This window comes from Hyla sarda, chromosome 2 (genome assembly GCF_029499605.1).
Source record: "Hyla sarda isolate aHylSar1 chromosome 2, aHylSar1.hap1, whole genome shotgun sequence".
NCBI lineage: Eukaryota > Metazoa > Chordata > Amphibia > Anura > Hylidae > Hyla > Hyla sarda.
The window spans coordinates 488,839,850-488,866,648 of record NC_079190.1 but is presented as its reverse complement, the minus strand read 5'-3'; the positions used below and the strand labels follow the sequence as shown (position 1 = coordinate 488,866,648).

The window sequence follows — 26,799 nt, the reverse complement described above, 5'->3', positions numbered from 1 at the left end:
GTCGAGTCTGAAATAATGCCGAGCACTTCTGCTGAGCGGATCAATAATTCATGCCAAGAGACATACTTGATCATAGAGAATAGTCGTCTAAGTGCTGTCCTGGGGATGAGTAAGTGTGATAGGGCTCCCATAGGAACCCATAATATTCCTCTGTGACCATTAGGTGGCGCTGTTAAGTTAATCATGAGCTGTAAGGATCGCTCGCCTCTCTCTATCTGCAGACTTTTAGGATAACATCATTCTCTGAGATGTTTTGCTTTCCCAACTTAATTGTAGTGACTTTTTTTTTCTATTCTTTTATTCTATTCTTTTCCTTCTATTAAAAATACCCTGTATATTATTACTTAATGTTAACCCTTTAAATTTAGATAAAACGCAGCATATAGAAAAATGAGAATTGTATATACTGCATGCTTACTAATACGCATGTCCTGCCGACATGTTTTGTGTGTACATTGTACGGCACAACGGAGGGTGTATAATGTGAAATATATTGTATATTTATGAACATCAGGAACAAATCTTCTCTATATCTGAACAGCTACTGTAAATATTGGCATAGAGATAATGCACCTGAGGGGTTAATGTAACGCTACACGACCCCATGTAGAGATGAGCGAACTTACAGTAAATTCGATTCGTCACAAACTTCTCGGCTCGGCAGTTGATGACTTTTCCTGCATAAATTAGTTCAGCTTTCCGGTGCTCCCGTGGGATGGAAAAGGTGGATACAGTCCTAGGAGACTCTTTCCTAGGAATGTATCCACCTTTTCCAGCCCACTGGAGCACCTGAAGGCTGAACTAATTTATGCAGGAAAAGTCATCAACTGCCCAGCCGAGAAGTTCGTGACGAATCGAATTTACTGTAAGTTCGCTCATCTCTAACCCCATGTAATATATTGCGGCCGATTCGTTATCACACGCTATATATAATACACCTACAAAAATATATATAAGCAATTAATAAGCAGAACATAATACAAGGTCTCTGTGTAGTGTGACGCCATACAAAACACTAGTCATAGGTAATGATAGGGAAAAATGTCTTTCTTAATAAAAAAAAAAAAAGGAAAAAATCCTTATGGAACTAGACAATGGCTTCAGGTTATAATATTTTCAACATACAGTGGTCCCTCAACATACGATGGTAATCCGTTCCAAATGGACCATCGTTTGTTGAAACCATCGTATGTTGAGGGATCCGTGCAATGTAAAGTATAGGACAGTGGTGTACAACCTGCGGACCTCCAGATGTTGCAAAACTACAACTCCCAGCATGCCCGGACAGCCAACGGCTGTCCGGGCATGCTGGGAGTTGTAGTTTTGCAACATCTGGAGATCCGCAGGTTGAAGACCACTGGTATTGGAAGTTGTACTCACCTGTCCGGACCGTCACCACTCATTACCGCTCCCCTGGATGTCGCCTTCCATCGCTGTTGCCGCATCCCTGGGGTGTCCCCGCCGCTCCGGCAAGGCCACTGCTTCCCCGGCATCCTCGCTCTCCGTCGCCGCCATCACGTCGCTACGCCATCACGGCGTGCGCAGCGACGTGATGACGACGATAGAGAGCGCCGACGATGCAGGGGATCCCGAAGAGGACGCGCCGGAGCCCCGAGGACAGGTAAGTGATCGTCAGCGGACCACATGGGGCACCGTAAACGGCTATCCGGTGACAGCTGAAGCAGTCTGCGCTGCCGGATAGCCGTTTATGCGATGGCCCCGACATACAAAAGCATCGTATGTTGATGCTGCCTCTGAGAGGCCATCGTATGTTGAAATGATCGTATGTCGGGGCCATCGTAGGTCGGAGGGGTCACTTTACATTGGTCTTTTTTGGACCCTTGTAACATAAAACCATATTCATCATACAATATTAAAGACAGTCCAGATCCCCAAAATCTGTCACTGGCTGGAAGATCGGACCAATCAGAATGGGCATTCACTGGTAAAACCCCTGTATTACTGAAGTGTATGCACTGACTGGTGTCTGGTAGCACGCTCTACAGTACAGGGAGGCATTACATGTTTTGTACTCTTTACCTGTTAGGGCGGCTCCATGTTACTTTTTTAGGACACTGTGTACTGTACAGGACCCTGAAGAAGCTCCTGTCCTCTACATAGACAGTGAATTGCAGCTCCCAGCAGATCTTTCTTACTTTTCTATGTAAGGACTTGTTTTATCTGTATTAGTTATCTAAATATTTTTCTTTAATCCTCACCTATTTTTGGATGACATTTTGGGGCTTCAGAACCAATTACCAGGTTTCCGTAGAGTTTTCGTTTCATCATACAATGGTCGTCCTGGAACCGATTAATATTGGAACTTGAGGGACCACTGTATATAGAATGTTTCCTGAATGTTTTATCTTCTTATGGGCTGTATCGGGAGGTCAGTATGTGGACCACAAGTGGTTAATGCTCCTCGCACTTCCTGCCCTGCGTTCTATCACATTGAGGAGTCATCAGTCACTCCGTTTCCGTAGTTAAAGCATTAACCTGATTCCCAGATCCCGGCTAATTAGAGCGAAGATTGAGCGGACCGGCTCCTCTCACCTCTGACACTTTCCCTTACTGCGCCAAAAAGTTTCCCAGGTTTGTTTTGTCTGAAGGTACTTCCTTTATATCTTTTAATGCTTACAACACACTTTAGTCTTTTAACCCTTAGGACCCTTTCACACTACAGGTATCATCCATGTAAAAAAAAAAAACCTCCGTTATTACTCCCGGCAAAAAGTCCTATAAACGTCCGTCAAAAAATCCCATTCATGTCAATGGGATTTTTTTACCATCCTTTTGCATCAGGCCATGTCCGTTTTTACTAATGTCAGTTATTTTTGCCGGCACAAAAGACGGCGCATGCACTCATTTTTAATCCGGCTAAAAGAAAATGGTGAAAAATCGGATGTTAAAATGTAACATTGAAGTCTGTGGGAAACGGATGTTCAAAAAAACATTAGTTATTCTCAGTTATTGTCAGGTTTTTTAACATCCGTTTTTTGTAGTGAGCATGCTCAGTACAGCTTTACAAAAATAGGGTTAAAATCGGATTAAAAAAAAACCTGGTGTAACTGGTAATATCGGATGATAACGGATGAACAACATCAGGTTTTTTTAAAGAAAAAAAACATTAAAAATAACGGATGATGGTCGTCAGTTATCATCCGTTATTACCAGTTATTGCATCAGTTTTTTTTTTGTTCATCCGTTATTGTAAAATAAAGGCAGTAAAAAAGCAGAATGAAACCTTGACTGGATGGGATTTTAGATACATCCCTTTCCCTCTAAACCCACTCCCAACCGATTATAACCCCCCCCCCCTTATTCCCCAAAAAGCACACTGACACATTGTGGAAAAATTGGGCCATATTTAAAGGAGTAGTCCAGTGCTGACCCAGTGGTGAACAACTTATCCCCTAAGGACCACTGGGGCCCCCTGCCAGGGGCGGACATATCGCCTGTGCAGCCGGTTCAGCTGCACAGGGGCCCAGCGTGAGAGGGGGCCCGCTGCCCTCTCCAGGTCCGGCCCCAGAGGCGAGCATTAGGCCACATACCACCGCATACTCCCCGACCACAGCAAGTTTGACAGCACCCGGATGGACGCTGCGTTCAACCACCCCTGCAGCATCTCAGGGGGGGGGGAGTAGGGGGGCCAGAGGGGGCCACGGCCTCCCCTACATCATGATTGCCCCCCCCCCCCCCCCCAGCAGCAGTAGGTCACTAGCAGCTCTCATGGCCACCAGTAAGGGGCCCGAGCCCCCGCTGCACCCCCGCCCCCCAGAGCCCGGAGCCATCTACTCCGCCATCCTTTTTTTTTAATAAACCTTCAGCCTGCAGCCCTGTCACCACGCCGGGGCCGCGCTATGCAGACTGGGAAGAGCAGACAGGAAGCTCCTCCCCCTCTCTCACTCCCCTGTATACTGGACCTTGTGGAGCAGGCCCGCTGTGTGTATACAGGCCCGGACACCACCAGTATGAAGACTTACCTGCCCAGTGCCCACTGCTCATGCTGCCCTTTTAAAGTAAGTAACTTGCTTGGGGAGAGGGGGAAAGTTGTAGGAGACAGTGGGAGGTAGTTCAGTGTTTCCCAACCAGGGGGGCTCCAGCTGTTGCAAAACTACAACTCTCAGCATTCCTTTGGCTTTATGAGCATACTGGGAGTTGTAGTTTTGCAACAGCTGGAGGCCCCCAGGTTGGGAAACACTGATCTATCTATCTATCAATCTATCTCATATCTATCCATTCATCCATCTATCTATATCCATCTATTTATGCATCTATCTATCTTACTCATATCTATCTATCTATCCTCATATCTATCCAATGCAGGTATAAGGCAGCACACCGAGTAGTGTTCAAATAAAGTGCAGTTTAATGTCCCATATCCAGATACAACGTTTCGGCAGTATCACACTGCCTTTCTCAAGCATGATACTGCCGAAATGTTGTATCTGGATATGGGACATTAAACTGCACTTTATTTGAACACTACTCGGTGTGCTGCCTTATACCTGCATTGGATACCTACCTGTACAGTCTGCGACTGGGACTGTTAGAAACTTGGCTTGCACCCACTTGCTGTGTGACTACTCTGGCCGTGCTGTCTCCGCATCTCTTGTGTGGCTATCCTCATATCTATCTATCTATCTATCTCATATCTATCTATCTCATATCTATCTATCTATCTATCTCATAGCTATCTATCTATCTCATATCTATCTATCTATCCTCATATCTATCTATCTATCCTCATATCTATCTATCTCATATCTATCTATCTCATATCTATCTATCTCATATCTATCTATCTCATATCTATCTATCTCATATCTATCTATCTCATATCTATCTATCTCATATCTATCTATCTCATATCTATCTATCTCATATCTATCTATCTCATATCTATCTATCTCATATCTATCTATCTCATATCTATCTATCTATCTATCTATCTATCTCATATCTATCTATCTATCTATCTAAAAAGCAGAAGAGCAACAGCACTCTAAAATCCGAAAGATATAAAAGAAAAGGTGCAGGCAACCTGTAAAAGGATCAAGTCCAACGATCCATCCAAATATAAAAAAGGAAGATCAGGGCAGCACTCCAATAACGTGAAAAAAGGTGACATTTATTCCATCCAAACAATGTGCAAAACAGCAGCGACGTTTCGATCCTCTCCAGGATCTTTTTCAAGCTTGAAAAAGATCCTGGAGAGGATCGAAACGTCGCTGCTGTTTTGCACATTGTTTTGATAGAATAAATTTCACCTTTTTTCACGTTATTGGAGTGCTGCTCTGATCTTCCTTTTTTATATCTATCTATATATCGTCTATCTATCTATCTACAAAACTAAAGATCCAGCGGCACTCCCAGATAAGGTGCAAAAACAAAGTGTTTTATTCCCCCATGTATGTGTGACGTTTCGATAGCATCCCGCCATCTTCATCATACGTACAGTTGTACATTCTGTAGTCTCTGTGACATCACTGTGCTTCATAATAAACTGTGACATCACTGCGCTTCATAATAAACTGTGACATCACTGCGCTTCATAATAAACTGTGACATCACTGCTTCATAATAAACTGTGACATCACTGTGCTTCATCATAAACTGTGACATCACCGTGCTTCATAATAAACTGTGACATCACCGTGCTTCATAATAAACTGTGACATCACTGTCCTTTATAATAAACTGTGACATCACTGTGCTTCATAATAAACTGTGACGTCACTGTGCTTCATAATAAACTGTGACATCACTGTGCTTCATAATAAACTGTGACATCACCGTGCTTCATAATAAACTGTGACATCACCGTGCTTCATAATAAACTGTGACGTCACCGTGCTTCATAATAAACTGTGACGTCACTGTGCTTCATAATAAACTGTGACATCACTGTGCTCCATAATAAACTGTGACATCACTGTGCTTCATAATAAACTGTGACATCACTGTCCTTTATAATAAACTGTGACATCACTGTGCTTCATAATAAACTGTGACATCACTGTGCTTCATAATAAACTGTGACATCACTGTGCTTCATAATAAACTGTGACATCACCGTGCTTCATAATAAACTGTGACATCACTGTCCTTTATAATAAACTGTGACATCACTGTGCTTCATAATAAACTGTGACATCACTGTGCTTCATAATAAACTGTGACATCACTGTGCTTCATAATAAACTGTGACATCACTGCTTCATAATAAACTGTGACATCACTGTCCTTTATAATAAACTGTGACATCACTGTGCTTCATAATAAACTGTGACATCACTGTGCTTCATAATAAACTGTGACATCACTGTGCTTCATAATAAACTGTGACATCACTGTGCTTCATAATAAACTGTGACATCACCGTGCTTCATAATAAACTGTGACATCACCGTGCTTCATAATAAACTGTGACATCACTGCGCTTCATAATAAACTGTGACATCACTGCGCTTCATAATAAACTGTGACATCACTGCGCTTCATTATAAACTGTGACATCAATGTGCTTCATAATAAACTGTGACATCATTGTGCTTCATAATAAACTGTGACATCACTGTGCTTCATAATAAACTGTGACATCACTGTGCTTCATAATAAACTGTGACATCACTGTGCTTCATAATAAACTGTGACATCACTGCGCTTCATAATAAACTGTGACATCATTGCGCTTCATAATAAACTGTGACATCACCGTGCTTCATAATAAACTGTGACATCACCGTGCTTCATAATAAACTGTGACATCACCGTGCTTCATAATAAACTGTGACATCACCGTGCTTCATAATAAACTGTGACATCACCGTGCTTCATAATAAACTGTGACATCACCGTGCTTCATAATAAACTGTGACATCACCGTGCTTCATAATAAACTGTGACATCAATGTGCTTCATAATAAACTGTGACATCACTGTGCTTCATAATAAACTGTGACATCACTGTGCTTCATAATAAACTGTGACATCACTGTGCTTCATAATAAACTGTGACATCACTGTGCTTCATAATAAACTGTGACATCACTGTGCTTCATAATAAACTGTGACATCACCGTGCTTCATAATAAACTGTGACATCACCGTGCTTCATAATAAACTGTGACATCACCGTGCTTCATAATAAACTGTGACGTCACCGTGCTTCATAATAAACTGTGACGTCACTGTGCTTCATAATAAACTGTGACATCACTGTGCTCCATAATAAACTGTGACATCACTGTGCTTCATAATAAACTGTGACATCACTGTGCTTCATAATAAACCGTGACATCACTGTGCTTCATAATAAACTGTGTAAGATTTGTAAGCAAATCTCCAGGGCCGGATGGACTACACCCAAGAGTTCTTAGAGAGGTAAGTCCAGTAATATCTGTACCCTTGTTCATGATATTTAGAGATTCTCTGGTGTCTGGTATTGTGCCAAGGGACTGGCGCAAGGCTAATGTGGTACCAATCTTCAAGAAGGGCTCTAGGTCTTCGCCAGGCAATTATAGACCGGTAAGTCTAACGTGCATTGTGGGTAAATTGTTTGAAGGACTTATAAGGGATTACATTCAGGAATACATAGGGGATAATAGTATTATAAGTGATAGCCAGCATGGGTTTACTAAGGATAGAAGTTGTCAAACCAATCTAATTTGCTTTTATGAAGAGGTGAGTAGAAGCCTTGACAGAGGAATGGCTGTGGATATAGTGTTTCTGGATTTTGCCAAAGCGTTTGATACTGTCCCTCACAGACGTCTGACAGGTAAGTTAAGGTCCTTGGGCTTGGAAACTTTAGTTTGTAACTGGATTGAACACTGGCTCATGGATCGTACCCAGAGAGTGGTGGTCAATGATTCGTACTCTGATTGGTCCCCGGTTATTAGTGGTGTACCCCAAGGTTCAGTACTGGGCCCGCTGCTGTTTAATTTATTTATCAATGATATAGAGGATGGTATTAACAGCTCTGTTTCTATCTTTGCAGAGGACACCAAGCTTTGTAGCACGGTACAGTCTATAGAGGATGTGCATAAGTTACAAGATGACTTGGATAGACTAAGTGTCTGGGCATCCACTTGGCAAATGAGGTTCAATGTGGATAAATGTAAAGTTATGCATCTGGGTACTAATAACCTGCATGCGTCGTATGTCTTAGGGGGGATTAAACTGGCAGAGTCACTGGTAGAGAAGGATCTGGGTGTACTTGTAGATCACAGACTACAGAATAGCATGCAATGTCAGGCTGCTGCTTCCAAAGCCAGCAGGATATTGTCATGTATCAAAAGAGGCATGGACTCAAGGGACAGGGACATAATACTCCCCCTTTATAAAGCATTGGTACGGCCTCACCTGGAATATGCTGTTCAGTTTTGGTCGCCTGTTCATAAAAGGGACACTGCAGAGTTGGAAAGGGTGCAGAGACGTGCGACCAAACTAATATGGGGCATGGAACATCTTAGCTATGAGGAGCGATTAAAGGAGTTACAATTGTTTAGTCTTGAGAAGAGACGTTTAAGGGGGGATATGATAAACGTATATAAGTATATTAATGGCCCATACAAAAAATATGGAGAAAAACTGTTCCAGGTTAAACCCCCCCAAAGGACGAGGGGGCACTCCCTCCGTCTGGAGAAGAAAAGGTTTAGTCTAAAGGGGCGGCACGCCTTCTTTACCGTGAGGACTGTGAATTTATGGAACGGTCTACCTCAGGAACTGGTCACAGCAGGAACAATTAACAGCTTTAAAACAGGGTTAGATACATTCCTGGAACAAAATAACATTAAAGCTTATGCAGAATTATAAAACTACATCCCTTTCCCTTATCCCCTTACATCCTTCCCTTCAATCCCCTGGTTGGACTTGATGGACGTATGTCTTTTTTCAACCATACTAACTATGTAACTAACTATGTAACTATGTAACTATGTAACTATCATTGTGCTTCATAATAAACTGTGACATCACTGTGCTTCATAATAAACTGTGACATCACTGTCCTTTATAATAAACTGTGACATCACTGTGCTTCATAATAAACTGTGACATCACTGTGCTTCATAATAAACTGTGACATCACTGTGCTTCATAATAAACTGTGACATCACTGCGCTTCATAATAAACTGTGACATCAATGTGCTTCATAATAAACTGTGACATCACTGTGCTTCATCCTGTAATTTGATGTCACTGTGTATAACAACCCTGTAGTGACATCACAGTTTATTATTCTTGAACGCTGACTTCACTGTGTATATTTTCCCGGTACAATGACATCACTGTATAGTTACCCTCTACTGTGACAACACTTCGTTTATTAACCCTGTAGTGGCAAAACTGTTTATTGTCCCTGTACAGAGACATTACTGTTTATATTAACTCTGAACTGTGATGTCACTGTGCATATTTACCCTGTATTGTCACTCGCAGTGCAAGGTAAATATGTACAGTGACATTAGGGTATACAGGCTTAATATATACAGTGATGTCACAGTGCAGTGTAAGTATCAACAGTAATGTTGCAGTATAGAGATAACACACAGTGATGTTATAGTTCAGAGACAATATACACAGTGATGTCACAGTACAGGGATAATACACACAGTGATGTCACAGTACAGGGATAATACACACAGTGATGTTACAGTACAGGGATAATACCCAGTGATGTCACAGTACAGGGATAATACACAGTGATGTCACAGTACAGGGATAATACACACAGTGATGTCACAGTACAGGGATAATACACACAGTGATGTCACAGTACAGGGATAATATACACAGTGATGTCACAGTACAGGGATAATACACACAGTGATGTCACAGTACAGGGATAATATACACAGTGATGTCATAGTACAGGGATAATGTCACGATTCGGCTGGCTGGAGGTGGATCCTCTGTGCCAGAGAGGGATTGGCGTGGACCGTGTCGGTGGACCGGTTCTAAGTTGCTACTGGTATTCACCAGAGCCCGCCGCAAAGCGGGATGGTCTTGCAGCGGCGGTAGCAACCAGGTCGTATCCACCGGCAACGGCTCAACCTCTCTGACTGCTGAGATAAGCGCGGTACAAGGGAGTAGACAAGAGCAGGGTCGGACGTAGCAGAAGGTCAGGGCAGGCAGCAAGGATCGTAGTCGGGGGCAACGGCAGGAGGTCTGGAACACAGGCTAGGAACACACAAGGAAACGCTTTCACTGGCACAATGGCAACAAGATCCGGCAAGGGAGTGCAGGGGAAGTGAGGTATAAGTAGGGAAGTGCACAGGTGAAGGTACTGATTAAAACCTCATGCGCCAATCAGTGGCGCACCGTCCCTTTAAATCGCAAAGACCCGGCGCGCGCGCGCCCTAAGGAGCGGGGCCGCGCGCGCCGGGACAGCACAGACGGGGAACGGGTCTGGTAAGCGAGTCGGGATGCGCATCGCGAGCGGGCGCATCCCGCATCGCGAATCGCATCCCGGCTGGGAACATTATCGCAGTGCACCTGGTCGGCAGGTCTGACCGGGGCGCTGCGAATAGGAGAACGCTGTGAGCGCTCCGGGGAGGAGCGGGGACCCGGAGCGCTCAGCGTAACAGATAATATACACAGTGATGTCACAGTACAGGGATAATACACAGTGATGTCACAGTACAGGCATAATACACAGTGATGTCACAGTACAGGGATAATACACAGTGATGTCACAGTACAGGGATAATATACACAGTGATGTCACAGTACTGGGATAATACACAGTGATGTCACAGTACAGGGATAATACACAGTGATGTCACAGTACAGGGATAATACACACAGTGATGTCACAGTACAGAGATAATACACACAGTGATGTCACAGTACAGGGATAATACACAGTGATGTCACAGTACAGAGATAATACACACAGCGATGTCACAGTACAGGGATAATACACAGTGATGTCACAGTACAGAGATAATACACACAGTGATGTCACAGTACAGGGAGGGATAATATACACAGTGATGTCATAGTACAGGGATAATACACAGTGACGTCACAGTACAGGGATAATACACAGTGACGTCACAGTACAGGGATAATACACAGTGATGTCACAGTACAGAGATAATACACACAGTGATGTCACAGTACAGGAATAATACACAGTGATGTCACAGTACAGGAATAATACACAGTGATGTCACAGTACAGGAATAATACACAGTGATGTCACAGTACAGGGATAATATACACAGTGATGTCACAGTACAGAGATAATACACAGTGATGTCACAGTACAGGGATAATACACAGTGATGGCACAGTACAGAGTTAATACACAGTGATGTCACATTACAGGGATAATACACAGAGTGATGGCACAGTACAGAGATAATACACAGTGATGTCACAGTACAGGGATAATACACAGTGATGTCACAGTATAACCCTCTCACAGCCGGACCACCATGTAATTTCAGCAGAAAATAAAGCAGGGCCTCATGTTCAAGTTTCGCTAAGGCCTCACAAAGTCTAGAGCCACCTCTGGTCGGCCCTACCATGGGACCTGGTGGGACCATAAGTCCCAGGTGGCACTTTTCAGGGGCGGCATTTTGCTGCCCCCCTTTTTTTTGTGTGCCTAGTAGGTTCATGGTAGGGTTGGCGCCGCTGCTCACTGTTCTAAAGCAGCTGCGGGGTATAAAAGCGCAACGGGCACTTTAGACAGTGAGTCTGCCTCCGGCCGACCGGGGTCTGACGAGGGACGTCGCACAAGTGACGTACTTCTGCAGACCCGCTCAGGAGGACATCAGTGACGTCACTCGTCAGGCCGCTGCCGGAGAGGAGAAGCGCTGTGCAGGGCAGGTAAGTGTGTCTCTGTGTGTGTCTGTGTCTGTCTGTGTGTTTGGGGGGGCTATGGCTACCTAATGTGAGGAATCTATGCTACCTAATGTCGGGAAACTATGTTACCTAATGTGGGGAATCTGTGCTACCTAATGTGGGGAAACTATGCTACCTAATGTGGGGAAACTATGCTACCTAATGTGGGGAAGCTATGCTACCTAATGTGGGGAAACTATGTTACCTAATGTGGGGAATCTGTGCTACCTAATGTGGGGAAACTATGCTACCTAATGTGGAGATACTATGTTACCTAATGTGGGGAATCTGTGCTAGCTAATGTGGGCAAACTATGCTACCTAATGTGGGGAAACTATGTTACCTAATGTGGGGAAACTATGTTACCTGATGTGGGGAATCTTTGCTACCTAATGTGGGGAAACTATGCTACCTAATGTGGGGAAACTATGTTACCTAATGTGAGGAATCTGTGCTACCTATTGTGGGGAAACTGTGCTACCTAATGTGGGGAAACTATGCTACCTAATGTGGGCAAACTATGCTACCTAATGTGGGGAATCTATGCTACCTAATGTTGGGAATCTATGCTACCTAATGTGGGGGGCTTGAACGAGCTGCGGCGTATGGGAGGCCTTAATAAATAATTAGAAACTTATACAGCAAGTGACATATGGGGGTCCACCTGAGTAACTGACACATGGAGGGGGGGTGCTGAACAATTGATGTTTTTGGTGGGGGGGCACAGGCACATTCTTTGCACAAGGGCCCTCTGCTGTCTGTGTCCGCCCCTGGGTAGAGAATAAGGGGTAAAGTGGAACATAGAACAAATGCAGTTATTTTTTTCTTAATTTTTTTTTAATTAAGTAAACGAGATAAAGGTAAGCAATGACTTTTCCTCAGTCTGAAGCGCGGTCCTCATCGGCAGGAAGCAGTGAGGAGGAGGAGGATGACGGAGGTTCTGATTCCATCTCTGCTTCTTTTTCGTCCCTCTCTATATATAGGGCCGTGGCCATGAAGAAGGCCCCTCCGATGACTGCCATTATGGTGCAGGTCATGAGGGCATACTCCAGGCTGCGGTATTTCAGAAGAGGGGATTTGGCATATCCTCGTTCGTAGGTGTCAGATATCAGGCCGATGAGGTACGGGCTGCCGGCGTCACCTAGGAGGTGATAGATTGTCATCTGCACGGCCAGGGCTGAAGATCTCCTCCACGGAGTTACTACTTTTAGTATAATGTCAGATATGAGGGTGAAATTTACTGACAGAAGCGTCTCTCCGATGAAGATGAAGATGTTGGTGGCAACGAGGCTGATGTTGCCAAAAGTCAATGCCAACAGAAGAAAAGGGGCGGAGAGCATCATCGCGCATCCACACACAAGCGGATCGGCCCGTGGGTTGGATTTGCGATATCTTTTACTTATCTCCGTCCCTGCTACAACTCCCAGAATGCCGGAAACGACTGTAACCACACCAAATATTAGGATGTCGTGATAGTCACACGGTTCAGCACGGCAAGGGTCCTTCTCTTGTAGGAGTGTTCGTGCGTGGGTCAGGTATGACGGACCCCATACACCTATGGCTCCCACTATGAAGGATACAGCCGTCGATCCCATGGTGGTTAACATGAAGCTTCGATTTTTAAATAGTTTTTTCAGATCTGTCGCCCATTTGGCAAACTTCTGGGATTTGTTGTTCTTCTTCCCGTTTGTAGTCGTTCTTGGAAGCTCCTTTGTGACCAAAATCAACAAAGCCACAGCTATGAGGCCCAGGCCAGGGGTGACCCGAAACGCCCAGTGCCAATCGCCCCTTGCTGCATCAGTCACTTTGGGCCCGATGATGTATCCTAGTCCGCAGCCTACAGGTATGACGGAGTAAAACACGTTCAGCATGCGGGTCCGCTGGTCACTTGTAAAAAGGTCTGCAATGATGGAGGGGGCGATGGTGCAGAAAGTCGCCTCTCCGGCTCCAACCAGCCCACTCGTCAGCAGGAAGAGCAGAAAATACCCGTCGGGGATGAATGACAGGGTAAGTGTCATGCTCAGCCAAACGATGACTCCAGCGCAAACAGTATATTTCTTATTACAGTGGTCGCCCAAATATCCGGCAATTGGTGCGACCAGCACGTAGCTTCCAATGAACAATGTATTCAATAAGCCGGACAGACTAGCATTGGTGTCATATGCTTTCTGTATATAAGGCAGCACCCCCGCCACGCTGGAGCGATTTGCATAGATGAGCAAATTAACAAAGGCGAGGATCACTACCGTGATGATGGAACGTGCGGTGGACATCACGCTTAGAGATGGCAGGTTCTGCCTCTCAGGGATATCGCCCTTTTCTACATCCATATCACTATGGTCCTCCATTGCTTCTTCCTCCTCCTTCAGCAATGGGTCTTGTGGAGAGGCCATGGTCACAGGTCAGAGCCTGAAAACACTAGAGAGAGAGAGATAAGTGAAGACATTAGACAACATGTCATCATTCCTGTCATTATACAATAGATCCTTCATACAGAGCAGAAATGTCCAGCACAGAAACACAAGATAACACTAAGACCATCGCAGCCTCAGAAGAAGATGCTTCTCTATAAGTGTTTTATATGGAGACGTCTTCCCTGAGGTTACCAATGTCTGAACCTGTCCGGTCCTAGTAATATCTGATAACCCTGAACCTGTCCGGTCCTAGTAATATCTGATAACCCTGAACCTGTCCGGTCCTAGTAATAACTGATAACCCTGAACCTGTCCGGTCCTAGTAATATCTGATAACCCTGAACCTGTCCAGTCCTAGTAATATCTGATAACCCTGAACCTCTCCGGTCATAGTAATACCTGATAACCCTGAATCTGTCCGGTCCTAGTAATATCTGATAACCCTGAACCTGTCCGGTCCTAGTAATATCTGATAACCCTGAACCTGTCCGGTCCTAGTAATATCTGATAACCCTGAACCTGTCCGGTCCTAGTAATATCTGATAACCCTGAACCTGTCCGGTCATAGTAATATCTGATAACCCTGAACCTGTCCGGTCCTAGTAATATCTGATAAACCTGAACCTCTCCGGTCATAGTAATACCTGATAACCCTGAATCTGTCCGGTCCTAGTAATATCTGATAACCCTGAACCTGTCCGGTCCTAGTAATATCTGATAACCCTGCACCTGTCCGGTCCTAGTAATATCTGATAAACCTGAACCTGTCCGGTCATAGTAATATCTGATAACCCTGAACCTGTCCGGTCCTAGTAATATCTGATAACCCTGAATCTGTCCTAGTAATGGCGGATTATAAGGGCTTGGCTGTATGGTCACTGGGTTATGGGAAGTTCATACTGTAGATACAATTGGGCTATCCTGCTATATACATTTACTAATAATGAACCTACCCCACCTCATTGGGATCTATCCGTCCCCTATATGACTTTCTGCCACTAGCTGATTTGAACATTTTCCCTTTCGGAGTACCCAGAGTATTTCTATTGTTAGTACACACAGAATTCTATTATATACTATTATATTTCTGCCATAATCTTTCTGTCATTCTTTTACTACACCACCAAATCTTTCTCATAGACTTATATCTTTTAGAACTTCATGAATTAGGACTCTTTTTCTCGGGGGGCTTTTTTGGGCATAATTGCATTTTAGCAGTTTTGCAAGAAAAAGCTCTGGTCATGATACTATCTGTGCGTTTTATTATGTTTAATGCCTAAGCCAAGTATTGTCACAATGCTATGAGAAATAGAACTTTTGTTATTTCTTTTGGAAATTAATTTCTTGTTTTTTTTTTTTGCTAAAAAAAAAAAAAAAGCAACAGCAATAAAAAAAAACTGTCAAACAAAAAGCCCTGTGTATGTATGAATAGAAGAGGCTGAGACTTACCTTGTGGTTCTCTCTTCAGACAAGGAACGGTCAAAATCTTGAATTCTCTATCGCAAATAGAAACTCTCTAAGAAACACTTTGCACCACAGGTTGTGAATGCAAAACACACTGAAGAGACTGCAGCCGGCGCGCACCTCCTTGTACAGCTTACGGTGACATCATCACAAGCATGTGTGACATCACAGGGTTCTAAACCATCTTCAGCTATGTGTATATCTGTATAGTAAATGTGAGGAGCCGTATTAGTCCAGTGATGCAGATTGTAATAACCTTTTTTATTGGACTAACAGAATGTTGTAGAGACAAACTTTTGGGATTCCTCCCTGATAATTTATAAAGTCCTTTGAGGAATCCTGAAAGCTTGTCTCTACAAAATTCTGTTAGTCCAATAAAAAAAGGTTACAAGAGACTGCAACATATTTTTTGATTTGTGTATATATATATATATATATATATATATATATATATATATATCTATATATATATATATATATATAGTTCCAAGGAAAATGCTGTGGCACTCAAGGTATGGTGAAAAAATGAAAACTATTTATTCATCCCAAATGTGCAAAGAGCAACGTTTCAATGGTCTCACACCATCATTATCAAGCGGCTTGATAATGATGGTGTGAGACCATTGAAACGTTGCTCTTTGCACATTTGCGACGAATAAATTGTTTTCATTTTTTCACCATACCTTGAGTGCCACAGCATTTTCCTTGGAACTACGTATGCAGGATCCTGGACCCGGATCCTAGCTGGAGGCACCTACTCACGCTTTAGGAGTGCTGTTTTCTTCTGTGACATATATATATATATATATATATATATATATATATATATATTAATATACATCTAGAAATACATCAAGTACATAAAAACAATATTTCTCCAGGCCTGCCGAGTATATCCCCGTACTTCACAGTGTCTTCTTAGTTTATATATTTTAATCTTTTGACCTTTTAACCCCACTAGGACCAAGGGCATCCTGTGACTTAAAAGGGGTATTCCAGGCCAAACCTTTTTTTTTATATATCAACTGGCTTCAGAAAGTTAAACAGATTTGTAAATTACTTCTATTAAAAAAATCTTAATGCTTTCAGTACTTATGAGCTTCTGAAGTTAAGGTTGTTTTTTTTCTGTCTAAGTCCTCTCTGATGACACCTGTCTCGGGAAACGCCCAGTTTAGAAGCAAATCCCCATAGCAAACGTCTTCTAAACTGGGCGTTTCCCGAGACAGGTGTCATCAGAGAGCACTTAGACAGAAAAGAACCACCTTAACTTCAGAAGCTCATAAGTACTGAAAGGGTTAAGATTTTTTAATAGAAGTAGTTTACAAATCTATTTAACTTTCTGGAGCCAGTTGATATATATAAAAAAGTTTTTGCCTGGAATACCCCTTTAAGATTGAACCGATTATTATTGATATATGTCATGAATGCATCAACGGTCAGATGGTCGGTCGACCAAATGATGAACACATCATCTACATACCTCCCATACCATGCGAGGCATGTGGAAAATGGATTGGCGTCAGAAAAAATTAACTGCTCCTCCCACCAAAAAACAAAAAGCTTCGCCCGAGCTGGTGATGACTTTGCTCCCATTGAAGCACCCGTGCGCTGCAAATAAAAATTGTTACCAAACATAAAATAATTGTGTTTTAACACAAAATCTACCACCTCAATAATGTAATGTCTCAAATCCACAGAATATTTAGAAAATCTCATCAGTATATCCGAGATAGCTGATAATGCCAGGTTTTTCTGGAATACTGGAATAGAGCGATTCAATGTCGCAAGTAAGCCACGACAGAGAATCGCTCCATGTGAATTTAGTTCTTCTGACCAGGAGTTTACTGAAAATTCAGATTGTTCAGATACCACGGACACTAGCGGGGACTCAGAACCGCAATATGTGAACACTCACAAGAATCGCAATGCGAGAAGACAGTCAAAAAACGAGGAAGGCGCGGTGGCAGAAAACATAGGAAGAAGAGCTTCGGAGCGTAACAAGGACAAACGGAAAAAGTAATAAAAGAGGATTTTCAAGTCATTAACATTTCTGCACAAATCATTACAGATGAAGAAACCTCGGACCTGTGGAAAGGACTGGGTTTCTCTCCTACACCTCACTTTGATGTTTATCGGACAATTTTGGATATGAATAAATTTAAGTTAAGAAACATTTTTTTGTGGAAAATGCTGATGAACCATCGGACCCACCTCAACTTTCTATAAACCCTGATTTACCACTAATGCATACGTTAGCAGAACAAATTGCTTTTAGAGATCTCTGTCTCCTTGAAAATAGTGGGATATCTATTTGTGATGAAGTGAATACTGCACATACCTTCTCCACTAAAAACCTAAATTTTTACCCCATACAGACCAGACCAGCAATTTTTGATTGGTTCCAGAACCTTATCATGAAAGATTTGGTTAATCTACAATCAAAAGTAATGTCCTAATTTGAATAAAAAGGAGGCTGCTGCTATAAAGAAATTAAAGAAAAACAAAAATTTGACGATCCGATCCGCCGATAAAGGCGGCTCGGTAGTATGTGTGGACACGGGATTGTATATCAATTTAAATGAAAATCTACTATCTGATGATAAAACTTACCTTAAACTTTGTGGGGATCCCACTGAACCTTTTAAAAAAGAACTGTTGACTCTGTTGGAAGAGGGGAAAGCCAGATCTATTTTGACCCAAAAAGAAGTGGATTATATTTTCGTGCCTGCTCCAATTATTCCTATCTTCCACTCGCTACCCAAGCTGCATAAAGACCGATTCCCGCCGCCGATGCGTCCGATCGTGGCGGGGATCGGATCCCATAACGAGCACCTATGCGAGTGGTTGGACTCAGTACTGCAACCTCTGGTTATGCAATGCCCAAGTTATATCAAGGACACTAAGCACTTGCTAAAAATCATGGATGAATTCACATGGAGCGATTCTCTGTCGTGGCTTACTTGCGACATTGAATCGCTCTATTCCAGTATTCCGCAAAACCTGGCATTATCAGCTATCTCGGATATACTGATGAGATTTTCTAAATATTCTGTGGATTTGAGACATTACATTATTGAGGTGGTAGATTTTGTGTTAAAACACAATTATTTTATGTTTGGTAACAATTTTTATTTACAGCGCACGGGTGCTTCAATGGGAGCAAAGTCATCACCAGCTCGGGCTAAGCTTTTTGTTTTTTGGTGGGAGGAGCAGTTAATTTTTTCTGACACCAATCCATTTTCCACATGCCTCGCAAGGTATGGGAGGTATGTAGACGATGTGTTCGTCATTTGGTCGTCCGACCAACTGACCGTTGATGCATTCATGACATATATCAATAATAATCGGTTCAATCTTACGTTTACCCACACATGGTGTAAAAGTGAAACCCCTTTTTTGGATGTCATATTACGTGGCAACCCTGATACAAATAAAATTGAGGTTGATCCTTACAGAAAAAAGATATCAGGCAATACCATCCGAAGGGTGAATTCATGCCATTCCAGACAAACAGTAAGAGCCATACCAGTAGGTGAACTTATACGAATTAAGCGGAACAGTTCTTCCGCCGAGGTGTACCGCAGGGAAGCTGATGCACCATGCACACGCCTGGCGGCTCGAGGTTACCCTGGATGGCTCTTGAAAAAAGCTCGGTCGAGAGTGGATCCTATGGATCGAAAATCCCTTTTTACAAGTAAGCAACCAACTGAATCACAAGATTGTCCTACATTTGTCACCACGTACAGTCCAGAATTTAATGACATCAAACGCATTGTAATTAAACACTTACCTTTGCTATCAACAGATCCCACGGTAGGGGAGATTATAAAGTCAGGTGTGAGATTTGCAGCGAGGCGGGCATCTACTCTATCCAATCTCCTTGTTCCCAGTATGGTGGACACGGCTAGTGTTACCACCCAGTGGATTAGCACCAAGGGCTTCCACAAGTGCGGTAAATCGCGGTGTGTGGTATGTCCCTTTGCCGAAAAATGCCAGAAAATAGAAGGTACGGTGGATGGCAAATGCCATAACATTCACAACTTTATAAACTGTGATAGAACTTTTGTTTTATATAAAATCATGTGCACACAATGTCACTTAACATATGTGGGTTCCACCAAAAGGTCCCTTAAAAAAAGCATGCAAGAGCACATTAGACATGCTGCTGGCCCTTTAAGCTCGAACATTTCAAACATATCTAAACATTTTCTAATATATCATAATTCAGACACCGCTTCCCTCAGGTTCTCAGGCATTGAGAAGGTGAAGCTAAATAAAAGGGGAGGTGACCATATTCGATCCCTCCACAATAGGGAAATCGTGTGGATTTATCTTTTGAATTGCATTCAACCCCATGGTCTAAATAGCAAAACAGATTTAATATTACATTACTGATATGTCTCCGAATAATTTATCTGTGTTTGGTCCCATGTTTTTGTTTTGGTTTTAATCACGTGCACATGTGATGTGGACCTGTCCCTCCCCTTCCTGTGGGAATGGGGAAAATGCCCTGGAGTATATAAGGGTGCCTCATTTGAGGATCTACAGGCTATGAGTAAGGATCGATAGATCAGAAACGCGTCAGCCATGCTTGGGACCCCCCTCTGTTTGTGCAATATTTCATATTTTTGATATGTTCACGGTTTGTCTGCCACCGTGAAGGCTTTTAAGGAAGAACCCTGAATAAAGACGGACGTTTTACTTCTACTTGCTGGCTTCTTTAGTATTTTATTTTAGTTTTAGCCACTGTGCCAGGGATGAAAACTATTCCAAAAGAAACTAACTCAACTGTCTATGCTCCCCCGTTGCTCCAGTATTGGTGTCCCGTTCTCTGTTCGCCGCCTTCTGCTTTTCCTGCAGGTCAGTGAATCACGGTGCGCTCAGTGTCATCATTGTTTCAGCACCAGTTTTACAAATCAGTGTGCCTCCAGTGTTACACCAGTGTTTATAAATAAGTGTGCCTCCAGCTGTTGCAAAACTATAACTTCCAGCATGCCTTGACAGCTAGAGACTTTCCGGGAATGCTGGGAGTTGTAGTTTTGGACCACCTGGAGAGACACTGTTTTGAAAACACTGCCTTAGTCAGTATTTTCCAACCTGGGGACTTCCAGCTGTTGCAAAACTACAACTCCCAGCATTCCCCTGACAGTCTTTAGCTGTCCAGGCATGCTGGGAGTTATAGTTCTGCAACAGCTGGAGACACTCAGGTTTGGTAGGTAGGTCCTTAGTCCATTGTTTTCCAACCTGGGTGCCTCCAGCTGTTGAAAAACTCTAACTCCCAGCTTAAGACTGTCCGGGCATGCTGGGAGTTGTAGTTTTGCAACAGCTGGAGGCCCCCAGGTTGGGAAACACTAACTACGGCAGTGTTTTCGAAACATTGTCTCTCCATCTGTTGCAAAACTACAACTCCCAGCATGCTCGTACAGTCTTAAGCTGGAAGTTAGAGTTTTGCAGCAGAAGGTGGCATTTTGGTGGGTAGTTGGGCCCTTAGTCCAGTGTTTCCCAACCTGAGTGCCTCCAGCTGTTGCAAAACTACAACTCCCAGCATGCCCAAACAGCCAAAGCCTGTTTGGAAAACACTGGACTAAGGGCCTACCTACCAAATGTAACGTGGCCACCCACCTACCAACCAAATATATTACCTACCTAGCAAATGCTTTTCCTGCCTACCTAACAAACGTATACCGTAACCTACCTAGCGGCAAACCTTTTACTTGCCTTCCTACCAACTGAACTTACTACCTGCCTAAATAACTTGCAAACTTACTACTTGCCTACCTACTTAGAGAATGTTCTACTTACCTAATTTACTACTTGCAAACGTACTACCTGCTTACCTAGCAAACATATTACCTGGGTGGGGGGGGGGGGCAGGCATATTCTTTGCACAGGGGCCCTCTGTTGTCTGTGTCCGCCCCTGCCCCCTGCGATCTCCTGTACGGAGCCCCGACAGCCCGCGGGAAGGGGGCGCGTCGACCTCCGCACAAAGCGGCGGCCGACAAGCCCCCTCAATACAACTCTATGGCAGAGCCGAAGCGCTGCCTTCGGCAATCTCCGGCTCTGCCATAGAGATGTATTGAGGGGGCGTGTCGGCCGCCGCTTCGTGCGGAGGTCGACACCCGCTATCTGGCCGGAGAGCCTGGCCCCCCTACAGAGAGATCACAGGGGGCCCCAGTGGTCGGACCCCCCGCGATCTCAAACTTATCCCCTATCCCCTAAACATTCCATTTTTTTTTCAGTTACTCTATTGGCATAGAACAGAGAAAAACTCAAATCCTGGACTGTTGTTGGGCCTTGAGGACTGGATTGGGGACCCCCGCTTGATAGGATTAAGATATGGGGAAGCCAGGGAGGCCAGGGAAGCAAGGAAAACTTGCTGTCATGTTCCTGGAACCAATCTATGACTATCATGACCCTTGTGGATTGTGCATTGTCCTCAGGGGTCAAGTCCTGGGAAAAATAGTATAGGAACTCACCCAAGATTTCCACTTAAGGGCTGGTGCTGCAGGACTCCTGCTAATGGGAATGGTTTTCCTGCAGTGGAAATAGTGCAGGAACTCAGTTCCCATGCGTCCCTGCAGGACTTGAACCCTGATTATCCTGCAGAAAGTGTGCTTTTACCATAGAGGAAACAGCTGCCATGTAGAGATGAACTTGGTAGGCTACAATGCATGGATATGTCCTAATGTCTAACTATCCATCCACAGAGTAGCCAGAATGTGTGCGAAAGCATGACTAGAGGATATTATAGCTGCTATGATCTGCCAACAACCCCCTTCCCAACCATTCTTCTACCCATCTCCAATACCCCCTTCAATAAGGACTGACACGAAGTGTTGGCAAAAAAATGGCCACAGCAGCCTAATTTATTAACAACTCAATTAAAACTTTGTAACAATAATGATAATAATAATAATTTGTTTGAACATCATATATAAAACAAAGCAAACAACTATCCCTAAGAGACATTAGCGCAGGAGAAGGACCTGAAGGCACCGTTATACGAACCTAAGGGGCCTGCTACTTACTCCTAGCCGTGGATCACCTGACCCAGGAGCACCAATTATGCAGCCCAAAACCTTCCCTGGGGCCCCATGCCATCAGAGACTTTACCACCAGGCTGGGAACCGCTCCCAGCCCACCTCCATACTCGGATCCAAAGGCTTCATGTTGTCCACTGATGCCTCCAGATCCAACTCCTGACCTCGCCACAACGGCAAGAAGTGACCCACTTACTTCTGGCGGTTCCTCCACAACAATAAGGCCCTCTCCACCGCCGTCTTCAACTCCAGAGTCCACAAGTCCATCCCCAGCTCATTTAAGTGCACCCCGTCCAAGGCCAAGAACTCAGGTGCCCCCTCCTCCAACTCCCTATGGCGCACTACAAGTCCCCCATTCCGCACCACAAACTTGCTGACCACCTTGTTGACTTTATTGCGGGCCTTATTCAAAGCCACCACTGAACGAGCCTGCCGCCACTTCCTCCAAGCCACGATCTCCGACCACACAATAATCATCCTGGGAAAGGACGACCACAGGCATAGCAGATCAATTTTCATGTCTCTCATAAGGTCACGGGACTTCCTTAAGCCCAGATCATCCCCCCCCCAGGTGGACTACCAGGACATCCGGGGGACTATCCATCCAAACAAAAAACTGTACCCAACCCAACAACTCCGACCATCGCATACCACCCTAACCCAACCAATGTACTTGTGCCTCGGAACGGGGAAAAGCCAACTGACACCCAGCCGGGCGCACCTCCGCTCTCACTCCACCCCGAGTGACATAGAAATGGCCGACGATTCACATCAATCCCGGGCCAGCATCTGCAAAACAAGAAGGAAACAAGCAATACAGGCAAAATAACAACATAGGAAACACCACAACAAATGCGGACGAACATAAATCTTAAAGCGCTCTGACTCCTACCTCCCAATACGCTTTATCGCCTCTGACCCGAGCCCTCAGCGAGCCGCCCCCGTGGCTGCCCCAATGCAAAAAGAGTGTGAGCTATACTCCTCTGCTGTACACCCTACCTTACGTAAGCATTTCCGGAAAACCCTCACAAACTGAAAACAGGACAACCCCCCCCCCCCCCCCCATTTGAATGTAACAAAAATGGTCCCGCCGCCCCCGGCCTGACTACCAAAAATTCCCGATAACACACCACTAGACACAAGGCGGAAGCCCCCCAATGGCGCCAAATGCACCACGGACCCTCGACCCCGCTGATCATTTTTAGATTGGCAAAGAAAACACTCCAAGCCTCCTTACGCCAAACAAACATCGGAGGCAAGCAGACCCCCAACCCGCTTCTGACTAGGAGCCACCAGCTCCGAAATATGAAAAGCCCCAAAAAGGCTAGCGCAAATGCCAGACTAAACAAACGCCGTTCATAGTCGGAAAAACACCCCCCCCCCCCCCCCCAACAAACCTTCCAAATGCAACAAAAGCGGGAAAGATACCAGCCTCCTCCTACTGTGGGAAACTGACCCTTTACGAAAACCCTTCAGAACCTGCCGTACCAAAAAAGCCTTGGACGAATCCGGCAAGCCCCTCGCCTTAAACCTCTCAGGGGCAAAGTGACAGCTTGCAGGCCTTTAAAATTAGGGTGTCAGTGGTAGGTAAATGGTAACTCAGTGTTTCCCAACCAGGGGGCATCAAGCTGTTGCAAAACTACCACTCACAGCATGTCTTTGGCTGTGTGGGCATGCTGGAAGTTGTAATTTTGCAACAGCTGGAGGCACCTTGGTTGGGAAACACCTGTCTATCTATCTATCTATCCAGACAAAAGAAAGAAACAGCACAACCCGGTCAAATAGATATATTCCGAAAAGCTGGTGCACGCAGAATTTGGGGTCCTGGATAGGGATCCACACACTTCAGACAGGAAAAGATGATCTCTCCACAGCACCAACATAGTAAACATGAAATTTATTCCATAAACAGTGTCATTACAAAAGCGACGTTTCGGACAGCTCAACCCAGCCTTTCTCAAGCACTCAACCCAACCTTTCTCAATGACTGGGTTGAGCTGTCCGAAAAGTCGCTTTTGTAATGACACTGTTTATAGAATAAATTTCATCCTTACTACATTGGTGCTGTGCAGAGATCGTCTTTTCCTATATATCTTTAGTGGCGGGGTGTGTGGTGCAGGGCAGATGTTGTTACCCTAGGGGCAGATGGCATTAACCCCTTGTATTCGTGACGCCAGGGCGTGGTTTAGCCTAAAACCACCCGAAGGTATACCGCTGGATCCTGGGCTGGGCACGAGGGCAATAAAGACTCCGATGCCAAGTTAAGGACAACGGTAGCTTTACTGATGGTAGACAGATGGTAAAGTCTATACAGTCCAGCCAAGGCCCAAGGAAGTGACCAGAGACCTTAAGGGGTTCTCCACCATAAGGTGATTTTAGTATGTACCTGGCAGACAGTAATGGACATGGCTTAGGAAGGATCTGCGCTTGTATTAGGGCTAAATGTTGTGCGATTACCATAACATTGTGGCTAGCTTTTTGTGAACTGGTATTTCCTTTTTGAGTTATCTTCTTTGCCTACAAATCCCATAATTCCATTTTCCTCCCTCCCACACATCAGCCACCCCACCACTCAAACATAAATAAGCTACATCCATTCAAAAGACCTGTGGTTTTCAATCAGGGTGCCTACAGCTGTTGCATTAGTTGCAGATTGATCTCTCTCCCACCAAGCGATCGCTTCACCCATTGAAGCAGACAGGCTCCCTGTCATCAGCTGACTAGTGATGTCAGGTCTCGGCCGCATTGCAAGCTGGGAAAAATCCGAGACAACAGTCATTTTGTATGCTGTTAAAAATAAATATCACATAAGAATTGTGAGAAAACCGTCACACACAGGTACAGACACTATAGTATAAACTACACTAACTTTACAGCCCCTGTAGCAATGTTAAATAAAAAAAAATCCTGGAATACCCCTTTAACCCCTTAAGGACCAAGCCCATTATGACCTTAAGGACCAGGCCAATTTGTTTTAGTTTTTTTCCTCCTCGCCTTCTAAAATCCATAACTTTTTTATATTTCCATCTACAGACCCATATAAGGGCTTGTTTTTTTGTGTGACCAATTGCACTTTGTAATGAAACCTCTCATTTTACCATAAAATGTACGGCGAACTTCCCCCAAAAAAAATTTTGGGAGGAAATTTAAATGAAAACCACAATTTTGCACATTTTGGAGGGTTTTATTTTCCCACTGTACAATTTACAGTAAAAATGACATGTGTTCTTTATTCTGTGGGTCAATACGATTAAAATGATACCCATGGCTAGATACTTTCCTATTTTTGTACAACTTAAAAAAAAATCTAAAACTTTTTGTACAAAATCAGTAATCTAAAATCGCCCTATTTTGACCACCTATAACCTTTTCATTTTTCCGTATATAGGGCAGTATGAGGGCTCATTTTTTGCGCCGTCATTTGTACTTTTTATCGATACCACATTCGCATATATAAAACTTTTAACATATAAAAAATGTAACAAAAAAGCAGCATTTTTGGACTTTTTTCATTTTTTACGTTTACGCCATTCACCATACGGGAGCATTAACATTATATTTTGATAGTTCGGAAATTTAAGCATGCGGCGATACCAAATATGTTTATTACAAAAAAAATGGACGCTTTTTGGGGGGTAAAATGGACAATTAAAATTTTTATTGGGGGAGGGTATTTTTCACTTCCAGACTGGACACTGTTCCCTCCCTTCTTTTAGATGAAATATATAATTGCGCATGCGAAATATGCGAATTTCATTACGAATTTTTGCATGGAAAAAAAAACGAACACAGCGAATCTGGGAATTTCGCAAGCATAGGACGAATGTTCATCCATATATTCCAGAAATATTGTGAATTTTAATATGGCCCCTGCTGTTCATTACTACTCCAGTCTCAGGTCCTGCTTCCTGATAATGCACGCATGCACCCCCGTACCCACTCCCGCCTCGCTTCTGTTAACGATGGTGCAGCCCTTCCACTATACACTAGCACAGCGCCAACAATGTGACCTCCCCCTCCCCTCCGG

At 43.9% G+C, this 26,799-nt stretch overlaps 1 protein-coding gene across 1 annotated transcript; it reads right to left on the bottom strand.

Moving 5' to 3' along the window:
* Window positions 1-12,706: 12,706 nt before the first annotated feature.
* Window positions 12,707-15,903, bottom strand: LOC130358091 (protein spinster homolog 1-like). The gene is made up of 2 exons (XM_056560898.1): window positions 15,718-15,903; window positions 12,707-14,272 (listed from the first exon to the last, which is right to left on the bottom strand). Exon 2 carries the CDS (start codon window positions 14,245-14,247, stop codon window positions 12,733-12,735), a length of 1,515 nt encoding a protein of 504 aa, XP_056416873.1. The 5' UTR covers window positions 14,248-14,272; window positions 15,718-15,903; the 3' UTR covers window positions 12,707-12,732.
* Between the last annotated feature and the right edge of the window lie 10,896 nt (window positions 15,904-26,799).